Raw genomic sequence first — 14,734 nt, 5'->3', positions numbered from 1 at the left:
CGGTTTGGGAGAGGCAGAAAACCAATTAACTAAAAGGTAAAGCAAATTATTAAAAAGAATAAAACACCCAGAACAACTAACAGCTGTCTAAACGACACATTGCAGCTAACAAGTTTAGCTTTTTGGAGTGACCTTTTAAGCAATTGTTTTACCACTTAACTACTGTGATCTGGCCCTAAAGCAGCACTATAGTGCCCCCTGAAAAAATATGAATTTCGTAAAGATAGATTCTTTATGAAATATTAATTTCTCAATTCTTTGTGTTTTAATTTCACTGAAATTGTATCCCAGTCAAGAGATATACTGAGACAAAGTAGGGAGTACTTTGTCTCTATATATTTCCTAAACCTGACACTTCTAGGCAACAGGTGCTACTGTAGTCTAGAAGTGTCAATCTCTCTGTCGTCACCAGTGACAAACCTCAATGCTGTACGCTGGAGCATGTACGAGTGTTCAGCAGTGACGTTGCCTCCTGGCGCTTCTGAAGAGGACCCACCTGGAGTAGATGGTGGTGCCCACGAGGGATAGCTTCAGGTAAGTAGAACTCTCCTTTGCCTTGCCCCCTCTCCCCCCTCCCCCCCCAGCCACTGGACCCCCAGCGCCGATATCACCATGCAAATTCTGAAAAATCCCCAGACAGTGACAGTGCAACTTTAATATTTGATCATTTAATTTTAAAGAGACACTAAGCACCATAACCAATTCACCACACTGCAGTAGCATGCTTCAATATTTATGATGCTTAGAGAATCCCTTTCATCAAACTCTTAATCTAAAAATGCAAAAACAAGATTATTTAAATATTAAACAAATAATTTAATTACAGCTATGACTGGACAAATTACAGATAAATGTGATTTTGTTTTGAAACATAAAGGATAGTAAATAATAATTAAAAATGTACACTATTGTTTTATACAAGATAGTTTCTACATTTACATATTAAACAAGTTTGTCATTAAAATGGTTAACCTTTTGGCGGGCCAGCGATTTGTTCAGTTCATTGCAAAGCGATGTTGTGCTAAATTCCATTTCAGAGGTGGGTAACAGCATCCCCCCATGATTGTCAGCCAGCATCAATCCTAACTGAGGATCATAGGGGTTGTAGTGCAACAACAAATGTACAACCAAAATTTGCCAAGAACTGTTTTAGCACTTGAAGGGTTAATCTCTAAGGGGTTTATTCACTAAATAGTGAGTTATGGTTGGCTTACAACAAAGTTACAAGAATAAGGTCTAAATACTAGAGTTAATAAAAATGTCAAACTCTTGTTATTTTGGCCTTCGTATTGCAACTCTTATCAACTCATCACAAGACACCATTTAGTGAATAAATTCCATAAACATTTTCTCTCCTTTCTAACTATAACAGAAACTAATTTTGTCTTTGTTTTAGAAGTTCGTCAATCTGAGTCTTATACATATTTTTCACATCTTCCAGATCCAGTTTGAGCTCCTCCGCTTCTTCCGCTTTTTCTCCGTACATCTGCAGAATGGTGTTATATCGCTGGTCTAGATCCTATAAAACACAAAGAGTGAGATTCACATACATTGTACGGAGAACCTTGGCCTATATTGTTACCTTAACAGAACTCACAGAAGTAAATGTTGGCAGTGTTAGATTATCACATTATGAGCACGTATTACAGTAAAAAGATGGTGGGGCATGTAAAAGGATGAGTCAATGATTGTGACATGACTACTAGCAGTGGATTTAAAAGTGTTAAAATAACATACAAAAAATGTCAGTGATTGTTGAAACTGCAGCCAACAGCTCACGTTGCATTACTATATATAGGATGAGGTAGAGGCAAAAAATGCCTACAAAATTCAAAATATAAACAAAGAACAAGTTAGACCTGTGCTGCAGATACTCCATACTGAAGTCCCAACAGTGTATATACAACCAAAAAAACAAACATGAGTCCTGCGCATCCAGTATAGGTGTGCTACCACAATTTATTTGAGGACAAAGTAAAACGGCAAACGTTTCGAGCAGCAGCCCTTTCCCAATGCTAATGTCCACGTTGCATTACTGTGTCCTACGCTCCATCTACTGGAAGTATTCCAGTACTGCAGTATATACTGAAAATACTTAGACTACAGCTTGCATCAGCTTTGGCAGAAGTTACATTAAATTTATTTAATGAATTAAATTGGTGTCAAGTACTGAACTACTGCAGAAGGTTTTATGTGATATGCTCAGCGCAATTTGAAAATAATAAGATTGGCAGGATCTACTTAGCCATGTGCTGGTTTGGTGAAAGCATTCTGTAGAAGCTGAAAACCATGGATTGCAAGAAATGCAGGATCTTAAAAGGAGAATTTTTTTTTAAAGCATTTAAAAAAGGGGTCAACTCCAGCATGAAGTTTCCCTTTAACTTTTGGGACTTTAGTAAATACTCCTGATTGGCTTGCCAACTTAAGTGATCATTTGTAACAGGACTAAATGTAATGATAGGCACAGACATCCACAATTATGTAAAATAACAGGGGCCGGAGGAGCATGGTGACAGCGGAAGTATTACAAATAGCAGGAAGACAAGCGACTAAGTTAGACAAAAGAAAGAGATAATAAATAAAAAAAAATGTAAAAAAGACACCAACCCTCATCTGTGCTTGCAGTTTAGGGATCTCCTTCACTTTTTCTTCAAGTTCATCGTTGATATTGTTTAATTTAACCACTTCCTCTGCTAATATAGAGCGTGTCTTTTCCAGGTTCACAATCTCAAGCTGTAAATAAACATTTGTTAGCTAAACAAAAGTGTCACCTGAAATTAAGTAAAAATCACCCAAAAAATTACAAAAATATAACTCATAATAATAACAATAATCATAAAACCATTCTTGAAAGTGACACAGATTTTTGGCTCTCACACATCAGTAGAGAGCCTGGTTTATATGCAGCTGGGAGAAGTGGAAACACAATGAACATATCCCAAAGCTCTTCTTGGTGTCTCCCACTTCCACACCTCAGCTCCTGGTCGATAACACTAACGGTGTCTTTGTACAGTTGCCAAATGATGACGAGGTATTAGTAGAGTGATTACAAAAATAAAGTAACTGGGAAAAGGGTGTTGTACCTGCAACTGCGCAATCTCCCCCTCTCTCAATTTTAACTGAGACTGTAAGTTCTCAATGACACTAGAACCAGCACCCATTCTCACTGCGTCGTAAAGATTGCTTCCACTAACGGACATAGACATGGAGCCGTATGAATGCTCGTGAGGATCATCCTGTATTTCAAACAAGAAAAATAAAGTTCAAACCATTATTATGTTCCAACTTTTCAAATAGAAAGTGATAATTATATTTTGAGGTTTTTATTTTTCAGTATTTCAGGACACATACGAGGGTAATTTACAAATCATTGATTTCTATACTCTGAATTAATCATAGAGGCCAATCTATATTCACTTTGCAACAGTCAGTGGTCGTCCAAACAAACGTTAAATGGTAGGTAATGCCAGAATATTAACTACTCTTATATGAAACTGCAAATTGAGCAAGTTATGGGATTTTCCTGCTATGCATTTACTACCATTAGCAAACAATATATCTTAAAGAAAAAAAAAAAATTATCATTAGTATACAGCTTTTGGTTTCCAACTGAGATTGATAAATACATATCTATCTCAATTGGAAACCAGAAGCTGCTTTCAGCCTATAATAATCCAGTTGGAATTCATATCCTGGTCAGTGATCCATAGATTATTAGGATAAACAAATGGTAAGTTAGAGTCCACTTTATAATACACAATTACAAGTCAAAATAGCCAATCTCTCACGGATGTCTGTACTTCTGTATGTTTATTTATAAATGTAATATTGAAATTGAAGCACTGTGGTTTGTTTCATTACCATAAATCTACAATGTATATTAGTTGTAATATTTCTCAAACTAATCAATAATTGTGATTATGTTCAGGTTATGTACCCTGGTAGCCTAGTTAGTGACTGTGAAATAAGAAGCCGTACACCTAGTATATTACTTTACATACAAAAATGTTATACTGTAATTAGATTATATATATATTTTAAAACAGACAATACTTATACTGACAAACAGAGGCACTTGTTAAGTAAAATAGATAAACATATTTACCTGTGAGATGAGTGATGTCTGAAGGCCTGAAAAGTCTGGCCCACTAATAGAACTAGATCGTGACAATGTTGGGGTAGTGGTTCCAGTCTCCATTGATGGAAGTCCATATGACTTGCGCTCCTTGAAGAAATTCAACATCAACATATATTATACACCACTTTCAAAATTAATACTACAATATTATATTAATATTATATATGTAATATTATATAAACAAACAAAAAAAAACACGGGGTTATTCACTAAAGTGAAAATTGCTGGGAATTCAAGGTGAAGTTCAACATTTTGGACAAAATAGCATAATTAGAATTACAAAAGTGAATTCTGTTTTCAGTTTGACTATTTTGGTCTTCAATCTGAAATTGTCTTTGAATTCCCAGCACTTTTCTCATTAGAGAAATAACCCTGTTACAATGTAGTGATTTCACCTCTGTGAAGTTAAAGGACAATTATTTCAAAAAGCGCAAATTGCATATGAGCAAAATATAAAACCGTTATTGCAGTGCAATTAGTCCACAAATAGGGCAAACTTGTCCCAAAAGATTGGATATAAAAATTGTGCATTAATGGGTTATTATGAAGTTTTATTGTTAAAATAAACAAAACACGTCAAAAACATATTAATACTTGTAATACCTTCTCTTTAGCAGCTTCCACCGCAAGCAAAGCCTTCTTCTTTTCCTGTTCCACCTTCATTTTCTCCATCTCCAATTGGCTGTTCAGGAGATTCTGGAAATGGAAGTGTACAATGTTAAAGTAAGGAACCCAACATGATAAACAATTGCTCATAGTGATATCCAACCTACAGACCAGCCAGAAATCTACTTGCTGTGCATCTCCTTTATCTAAAACAAGGTGAGTATTCACAGTGTGTTGTGGGAAGTTGATAGCAAAGCTACCAAATTTTGGCAGTGTTGTAGCTAAGTCAGTGAGCAGCAATTCGTGGTTTAATCACGAGGTTGGCAAATTATCATGGGATTTGTACAACAGTCCTTTGGCCACAACTCCTTTTTATGAACTGATCCTCAAGTCTTTGGCCCAATGACTGCAATCCTGACATATCCTTGATGTGAACTGTTGTGGTTATGGTGGCATGAGGTACCTAGGCCCCTCAGGCACCTGCCGTACTTCTGAGAGTCTGCGCGGATACCTTCTTCCAATCAAGAAAATTCAAATATGGACAACATTGATTTTTTATTAAAGCAGTGTGGGAACTTTTACTTCAAGACTAGAAGAAAAGTAGATTTTGACTCTAATTTGACTTTGTAATGTGGGAATGCACCAGGGTACTCCTGGCACCATAACCATGACCGAACACTGTATATGCCCTATTAGTAAGCATTGAGGTGGTTAGGATTCCTGTTTCCTTAAGAAGCCTAACCGGCACCCCCCACTAACAGTTTAACAGCAATTACATTTTTCTTTGTTTTCTTTAAACAAAGTTTACATTATTATATGTGTTATTGGGAAGTGGATTGATGAAGAGTTCAAGTTGTGGGCAGCCTGTAATTCTAACTGAATCGGAAAAATGTCCCTTAACACTGCTGATTTAATGTAAAGACATAACACTACATATCCACACTGCAAATCGGTTCATATAATTAAACACTAAATAGGTTATATATATCAAACCTTTTCTTTTCTTGCATCTTCGACTGTTCTCCTGTACTCGCTCTTTAGATTTTCCAATTCCACCTGGTTCCTTAAATAAACAGAAACAATGCTTATTAGTGGATTTCACATGTGCTAGTTTTACTATAGTAAACAAGGCAATCATGTTGTCTGTCTTACCATTAGAACAGATTACACGTAAGAGACAGCAAGTTGGCTAATAAACCAGGACAGAGCTGCAGGATTTCAGGATGCGGGTAATTACATAATGAAAAGGTGGTGTATTCAATAAGGCTAAACTTAAATATGGAAGTGAACGGGCAATTCTGAATTCATTTTTGGAGAGATAAAGTTGTAGGTAGCCATTGGGAATCAATTAGGAGATACCCAAGAGCTAACTGCCACTATAAACACAAGGTAAAAAAAAGAGAGATGTAAATTTGAATGTGAATGCCACGTAAAGGGTATTGCAAACATAATTCAATCTAATTTTAGCCTTTAGAGAAATGGCAAAACATGTTTCACAATTCGGAATACTTGCTACAGTCTCTCCAACTACCCTCAGCTCTGGCATGAACCAAGGTTGCATCCTGCGGTTCCACATATTCACAAATCACTCCCAAGATTATGGTTGGAAATAAATGGACCATTTTCAATATGCTTCTTCTCTTAAGTGCTATCACTAAAATCAGTAGCTGAATCATGCAAATTGCATAAAGGGCTATCCTGGCTGTCAATCAAACTGGAAGCTAAATAAAAAGCTAGATCTGAGACACACTGGGAAATAAAGCAAACAAGCCGATGCATTTTTAGAGGCGAATCACAGCTCCCACCCAACACAGCAAATATGAAAATGATTCGTTTGTGTATTCACTAATAGACAACATGTCCATCAAACTCAGTACATGAATCAAAAACAATGAGGGAACACACCCTGCCTTCCACTCAATTTACCATCTGAATTAAAGATAGACTGAGTAAACAGGTCGTTTGGGCGCACACTTGAATTGCCAATTAAGTTAAAGACATATTTGGCATGCCATCTGGTTTTGACTAACCAAATGCGACAAATCTATGTTATATAAAATAATCCTGGCTGTTGTCTATAAAGTAACTAATAAGAAACCACAAACCTGCCATGCTCTTCTTCCATCCTCGATAAACGCGCTTTCTCCACTTCCAACTGAGCTTGAAATCTGCTTTTCTCCTGTCTCAGCAGACTGTTCTGAGACTCAATGGCCGATATCTGAGTCTTGATGGAGAGCAGTTCCTCAGTACACGCTCGCTCTTTTTCGACTGCAGATGCCAACCACGTTTGAGATTCAGCTATTTGAAAGTGCAAACAAACATATGACAACACTTTAGAACATTTTTAGAATGACCAAGGTATGACAAGAACACCACCACATATGGTTTGGGGATAGAGGCAAGAGCCTATGGTGGTTGTGAAGTATCATTATACATTTCAAGAGGACTCCATGATATATTAAAATGTATAGAACTAAATGATGTATCTGTCAATTCTAGTAAAATGTAGTTTCCATGTAGTGCTATGCAGTTTTATTTATGAAAAGGCATGAACAGAACTTCTGTACAAACTAAGAGAAGCTGCCGCACGGCTTATATTAGTTTACCATAGAACATCACATACGCTTTTTTTTTGTTTATGAATTAAGCTTTTCACAGTCATGCAAGTCACAATTCTCTTATAGAATTTTACGAGAGAGCCTGTGCTACTTTGTTAAGACTTACTGGCTGCAGCTATAATGAGCAATTTGAAGGAAAACAAAGGATAGAGCCCATTACACTATAATGCAAGGAGCACAGATAGAATTGTAGAGCAAGTAACTGTGGTCATATCACTGCATGGAGGAAACCGTGCCAACAGGATGCAGCAGATAATCCTGGAAAGTCTTGCTACTTAAATTGAATAAAGGGCAGTTGAGAAAAGGGTGCCCAAGAATATGCTGTAAACTATGTATTATTTCACACTTGAGGGCTGGTGCGAAGCATACAGAGAGACTTGGGACTCTTAAAATGACAGTAAAACCTCTGAACAATTTATAAAATTACATAAGTAATAAAGTACATAATGAAAAAAAAGTTAGTGCCAATAAGTGTGCCAAACCCTGTATAATTATGGTACAGCTTACTTATATACTAACGTGTGGGCAAATGTCCTTCTTCAACCTCTATTCAAAAGAACAAGATTTTAAGGAGCCCTGCAAGCAACCACAAGTTAGGTGCAACGTGTAGATGAAGTAACATAAGTAACAGTTATAACCAATACATAGTATTGCTATGTTGAGAAATCTCAGTGCTTAGGGTTTTTTTTTGCAGCTATCAGAACTTTATTTTTCACTTTTTGGAGCGCATTTTCACATTTGACTCTAAGAAGTAACAGTTATGCCAAGTGTTGGTTGTTGTGTTTTTTTGTTTACATTAATTTTTAGTTTTTATAAATGAATAATAGCTGTGAAGGACATAAGGGGACCTTGATTGGATCTGGAGCAGATATAGTGTAGCACAGACAAATATATATATATGTATATGTATATATATATATATATTTGTTTTTAAATCTCACAATACATTTTAAAGCATTAGGAGTTTGGAAATACACTGGAATAAGTCCACGTTTTCCTGGGATAAAAAGCAGATATAAAGTATTGATCTAATGTTTCTTACTAAGTCTATCGGATAAACTCTTCTCCAGTTTCTCCCATGACGATGTCTGGGCAGCCAACGTGGCTTGCAGATTTTCAATCTGTCGAAGTAGTGGCCTGGTGGCGGATGTGACACTCTGACTGAGCTCCTGGTTCCGTGTCTCGCCTTCCTGGAGTCTCTACAGCATTGAAAGGTAAATTTGTTTGCCTCTTAATTTTGGCTGTTAATTTTATTCCACAAAATATGAACTAGGCTTCCTAACTTAAACAATAACACAGCTATAAGCCAATGTAATAATCCAGAGATGCAAATTTTCTAAATATATTAAAACACAGCTGGTCAAACATTGCAGTTTATAGTTACCAATATAAAAGAATAAAGGAACATGCTACACCCCTAAAACACATACTGGGTTATTTATTAAAGAGATATTTCAAAGTACATTTCATAGTTAAGGCTAGAGTATCTGAATTGAAAGAAGAGCGGATTTAGATACAATTTCCAGTTTGGTTATTTTGACCTTAAATTTGGAACTCACTTTGAATCCTTAGTTTAGTAAATAACCCTGATAAGCTTGCTGTACTGGCTTTGGAGGTTAAGAGCACCTCTCATTTTCTCTTATTTTATAAAAAGACAGATTTATATTTTTAGGATGCTCAAAGTTGTTCAGATTTTGTTTCACACAATCATTACAGCTAGCTGCCTGCCTATCTCCGTTGTGAATGTCCTCAACTGTGATATTTCTAAATTTGGTTTAGTCATTTATTCACCAAACTAGGAAATGTGGATAAAGGACAAGAGAATTGCACATTTTAGGGAAAATAGCTGTAAAATAGGTAGGAGTTGGAGAATGTTTCCAATTTAGTTATTTCGACCTATTTGACATCAAAGAGATTTCAAAGGGAGTTTCAAATAAGGCCAAAATAGCCAAATTCTGTTCCAGTTCAGCTACTTTGGCCTTACATTTGAAATTCACTTTGAATTCTCACTGAATAACCCGGATAGGTCACAATTCCCTTGTCAATTCTACACGATTTCATGTTTCGTGAAAGAAAAAAAAAAAAAACCCTTACTGGTATATTTACTAAACCATGAGTGGTCAAAAATTTGCATAAGTACACTCTATGAAACGAAGAAATTAATCTAAAACTCACGTTACTCTTTTTTCATATGATGTTTACTTTTGTAAATATATATTGAAAATGTAGTAAATTACATTGCAATCCACAGCCAGGGCATATTGCTCTCTCTTTGCTGACCGACATATGCAAACGGTGGAGGTGCTCAGTTCCAAGATAGAGGTAAATGATGCAGTGTAGATTTCCATATTTAATGTTATTGTTAAGATCCATTTGTTATATACAGGTGATAAATAAACATACTATTAAAAATGGCTTCACTAATGAAATCACGACAGTTCACAGTTAATTGCATGTTTTAATTATTAACTGTTAATGTTTAGAAACACTGGCAGCCCAAGAATCAGTATAACCATACAGTGGTTGGGACAGGGGTAGGCAACCTTCAGCACTCCAGATGTGGTGGACTACATCTCCCTTGATCATTTGCTAAAAGAGCATCATGGGAGATGTAGTCCACAACATCTGGAGTGCCGAAGACTGCCTACTCTGAGCTAGGGTATGCAGATTTAAAGTATGTAAATAGGAACATACCTGCTGTAGCTCAGCAATCTCTTGTCGTAGGTAGTCTTCCTTTCTTGCAGCCTGTTGTTCTGCTCTCTGAAGAGTCACCCTCAAATCTGCTACCTAACATTTTATTGTAACAAAGGAACACATCAATACAATATTGCAATTATGGTAATTCAGAGTGAAAGAAAAATAAGAAATATTGTTACTAATACTAATAATTGCTATGGAAAGCGGCCTTTTTTAACACAATATTTTTGCTTGCAATTTATACAGCATATCGGTTGTGTTAAAATCAAAGCTGGAACAGTTAGAATTTCTACGTTATTAAAACATCAAAGATTTTGGTTTTCTCACACTTCAAAGGGCCTTTTAGAGACATTGTCTCTAATAGCCAGTGTTTAAAAAGACCTAGCAAGAGGCTAATTTGCATAGAACATTTAAAAACCTACCCGACATTGTTTTTTTCTAGAATTTGTTTAAGATTTGATGTAGTATAATTTGAAGACACAAATTGAATGTACATGCAGTTTTTAAATATACACACTACACTGGATAAAAATACTGATCATCAAATGGGCCACTTTAAAAGTGGCATTTGTATATTGAAGGTAAAGGGCAAAGCAACCAATTTGGATTGAAAGTCCCTTTGTGTAAGCTGTCAATCATTTAATTTGTACGTCACGGTCTTCCTCTCACACCACACACAGCAGTCTAAATTTAAAAGAAATGTGCAGGTAGTAAGAGACGCCAAAGACATCAGTCATCATGCAAAATTTTACAAATTGTGCTATTCATGATGTACAGATACATTTATTTTGAAACAACTCAATTCAGAATGAAAACACAGGACAAGGATGATTTTTTTTTTATTTATTTTACTGCGTCATTCTAACTCTATTTCCATGTTTTAGCTTGTTTTCTTTGTTCACTAAATGTGGATTTGAGATCCTAGGAAATCAGTGGTGAACATATGGCATTGAGCAACTTCCACATGTAGCACTCATTGGTTACCTAGAGGCCAAGTAAACACGCCATCATCACCGTCATCATGTTAGTGATTGTAAATGCACATAACCATACTTAACCAATTCAAAATCAGAAAGAAAATGTGAACACCACAGGGGAAGGAAAAAGAGAGACAATACATGGCAGAGACAATACATGGCATGCAGTACACCGGTAATGCTGCTATGAAGCAAAGTGATTGAACTCCCGTATGGCAAACAATTGAGTAGTTAGAGGGGTATGATCTATAAACCAACACCACTTCGTTAAGCTAAAGTTGTTTTGGTGCAGTCAGTAGATCTACCTTTAATTGGATTCTAAGTAACTCACCTGGATGGCCAAAGACTCTTGCTGTTTCTGTGACTCCTCTTTGGCTTTCTCCAATGCAAAACACATCTCTTCCTTAGCTTTTATCTCACAACTTAATGCAACTTCTTGGGCCTCACTGGCTTTAGTTGCATTTGCTTTGTGCAATTCTGCAAGCTCTCTAAAAAAAAACACATCCAAATAAGTGTACTAATTATTTTAGACAATGTAAAAATATTAAAAAGGACCATAACTGAACACTCCAGACATTATAACAACGTCATCTCAATGAAATGGTTATGGTGCCTGGAGGTCCCCAAGTGACAGTTCCCTTAATAGGAGATTTAAGAATCAAATAATAAAATAAATAATAATAGTTAGGTTTATCTTTATGGCTACAAAATTAAAGGAAATTACATAAATATTTAATTAGCGATTTACTAAGCCATGAATTGTAGAGAGAAGTCAACGGAAGTGGAAAATGTTTTTTTCCTGCCCACTGTGGAAAAGGTAATTTGCACTTTTAGGTGAATATATACAGCACAAATTAAAAATTCCCATCCACCCTTACAAAAAAAATGCTCACTCCTTTGGTCTACAATATCCATCTGGTTAAGTCAGCCTATTAGTGGCTAGATATGGAGTCGGTTAAAGTATACTGCTTCTGTAGGTTACCTATGGTGGATTTAAACAATAGAATGTATAAATATAACACTTTTACGCTGATATCTAACTCTCAAGGCATTTGTGTGCACATGTGTGGCAAGATCATGGCTCAAAGTTGATGATACTTTAAATCCACCAGGTAAAATGATGGAAAAAAACTTCAGTCAAATTGTAAAATGTAATCTATACATTGTGTCTGCAAGATAACTCACAAATGTAAAGAATACATTTCTGACTTACTTGAAGGTTGCAAACTGTCTCTCAGAGTGTATCCCTCTTACACTATCCAGTGTGCTATTGCATAACGACTATTGCATGGGTGCACATCAGGCATTATGGGATGCCAAAGTCAGAAATGTTAGAATGCACATTCATGAGCTATCATTTCAAGTATCCTATAGAAGTTTATACTGCTATCCTAACAACATAGAAGTATAACCCAAACTCTTATTGAATAATGAAGTGCCAACATGTCATATTAGTATAGTAACTGTCAGTTAGCCTCATTCCTACTTGTAAGAGTTGTCCAGGGCAGACTGAAGACTGCGATTCTTCTCCTGATATTCCTCTATGTCAGCCTGAAGACGAGCTAGCTCCTTCTCTTGCCTTTCCACCACGGAGTTCAGTTTCTTAATGCTGTCTCTGTGTTGTTTCTCAACCTCTTCCTTGGCATCTAAAGTCTGTAAATATAAATCATATGTTTATATATGCATTTAGAACGGTGTTATGAATAGGAAAAGAGAATCTTTGATTTTTATTATTCCTGTTTACATTTGCTTATTTTTATTTTTTTTATCTATGTCCTGATTTGGTTGTAAAACAGGAATATTTGAAAACGAGATTTTATCTGTAAAAAGCATTCTGTATACACAGTAGCTTTTTTTTTACAGAAAGTAAAACACTGGTAAAAGAATAGAGTCTAGAAATGAAGGAGTAATGCAGAAAACAAGCTATAAATATATGAGAAGGATGTCTTTAAAAGAGGCCAAATGTAAGTAAATAAAGGCTTGAAATATGGGAAACACGAGGTTGAAAACACAAAGGAGCTAAAACGACAGCAACTAATAGTAATTATGTAGTTTTTAAACCTTTTTTTATTTTTTATATTTAAGTGATTAATTGGCAAAGGTAAAGTTTAATTAGCACAATTGTTTCCATCTGTGTGCTGAACAAATATTAAAAACCATCTAATAGCACTCTACCCTTTTTTGGAAGTAACAAAGTGAACAAGTCACTAACAATACAAAATGAGTCCTAACAAAAACCAACCTGCTTTAACAGCTGCAGTTCCTCCTCCTGCTCCCGGATCTTCTTTGTCTGTCTGGTTATAGTTTGGTCATGCTCCTTTTCCTTTACTCGTAATTTCTTAATAATGTTGGAGTTGTGCAGCTGTTGTTTGGAGAGTTTTTCTCCTATGGCAATAAGAAAGAGTGAAAAGCCTTTCCTGGTACCAATTAAAAAAAAAAGTGTTTATCCACAAGCTAATAGGGACACTAAAAAAGTTAAAGGAATACAAAGCTGTTGACTGTTAAAGAAGAAATTGACATATTTAGTTATTACCAATTTAAGCAATATCTTACAATAAGTAATCAGTTACTTAAAAGGGACACTATAGTCACCTGAACAACCTCAGCTTAATGGGGTTGTTCATGTGAGTACAATAGCTCCCTGCAGGCTTTTTCATGTAAACACTGTATTTTCAGAGAAAATACAGTGTTTACCTTAGAACCTAGGAACAGCTCCAGTGGCAGTCACTCAGATGGCCACCAGAGGGACTTCCGAGTTAAGTGCTGCCTGATGCACAGTACTCACGTTTGATGTCTTTACGCTTAGCTGAAGACAAACTGGCTATCAGGACACAGGAGGCACTGTGAACGCTCCTCCTGTGTCCTGTGGTAACCCGCAGGCTGTCAGCAGCTAGAGCGATAGTGTGGGAGAAGATCTCTTGCAACACACAGCATCAGCTATAGCTCAGAGGCAGCTGAAGGCAGGAGAATCTACTGACTTCAAACAGTAAGTAAACTTATTTTAAAAATGAGTGAGAGAGTGTGAGTGATAGAGAGGGATGGATGGATCCATCCCTCCCTCCCTCTCTAGCCATCCATTCATCCATGGATAGAGATAGATAGGGAGGGATGGATGGATAGATAGAGAGGGATGGATGGATGGATAGAGAGGGATGGATGGATAGAGAGGGATATTGATGAATGAATAGAGAGGGATAGAGATGAATGAATAGAGAGGGATAGAGATGAATGGATGGATAGAGATGAATGGATGGATAGAGATGAATGGATGGATAGAGATGAATGGATGGATAGATAGAGAGAAATAGAGAGGGATAAATATAGATGTATAGATAGAAAGAGTGTGTGTATGTTTACAATTTTTGTGTTTGTATACAAACACTATATATAGAGATTTCTCTATATATAGTGTTTCTATGCAAAGACACAAACTTTGGGCTTAGGAGGGTTGCAGTAGGAGGGGGCGGGCATAGACAGCAAGCTGAGCAGTCAGCGCAGCTCGTGAACACGCATACCGTGCACATGCGCAGTAGAACGCTCAGAGATCATTCATAGAGCAGCATTGATTTCAATGTCACTCTATGAAGAACAATGCAATGGTGCAGCCACGCATGCGCACCACATACTGATGACGCTTCTCTAAGAGAAGCGTCTGAGCCCTGCTATTTCGTCATTTTGACTAAAATGGGGGCGTGGTC

At 36.4% G+C, this 14,734-nt stretch overlaps 1 protein-coding gene across 2 annotated transcripts in view; it reads right to left on the bottom strand.

Moving 5' to 3' along the window:
* Nucleotides 1-573: 573 nt before the first annotated feature.
* TMF1 (TATA element modulatory factor 1) overlaps nt 574-14,734 on the bottom strand; it is a 36,105-nt gene continuing 21,944 nt past the window's right edge. For both annotated transcript variants that reach the window (XM_063426799.1, XM_063426800.1), the window contains exons 6-17: nt 13,279-13,421; nt 12,523-12,689; nt 11,368-11,524; nt 10,057-10,149; nt 8,405-8,561; nt 6,850-7,042; nt 5,738-5,807; nt 4,742-4,834; nt 4,106-4,225; nt 3,084-3,236; nt 2,608-2,733; nt 574-1,519 (exon numbers count right to left, since the gene is read on the bottom strand). In XM_063426799.1, coding sequence (XP_063282869.1) covers nt 1,376-1,519; nt 2,608-2,733; nt 3,084-3,236; nt 4,106-4,225; nt 4,742-4,834; nt 5,738-5,807; nt 6,850-7,042; nt 8,405-8,561; nt 10,057-10,149; nt 11,368-11,524; nt 12,523-12,689; nt 13,279-13,421 — 1,616 coding nt within the window. In that variant the 3' untranslated portion in view covers nt 574-1,375. The remainder of the gene's footprint in view (nt 1,520-2,607; nt 2,734-3,083; nt 3,237-4,105; nt 4,226-4,741; nt 4,835-5,737; nt 5,808-6,849; nt 7,043-8,404; nt 8,562-10,056; nt 10,150-11,367; nt 11,525-12,522; nt 12,690-13,278; nt 13,422-14,734) is intronic.

Source organism: Pelobates fuscus, chromosome 7, assembly GCF_036172605.1.
Source record: "Pelobates fuscus isolate aPelFus1 chromosome 7, aPelFus1.pri, whole genome shotgun sequence".
NCBI classification, from domain to species: Eukaryota; Metazoa; Chordata; class Amphibia; order Anura; family Pelobatidae; genus Pelobates; species Pelobates fuscus.
Note: the sequence above shows the minus strand (reverse complement) of the source record. Positions and strands in the feature narration are given on the sequence as shown.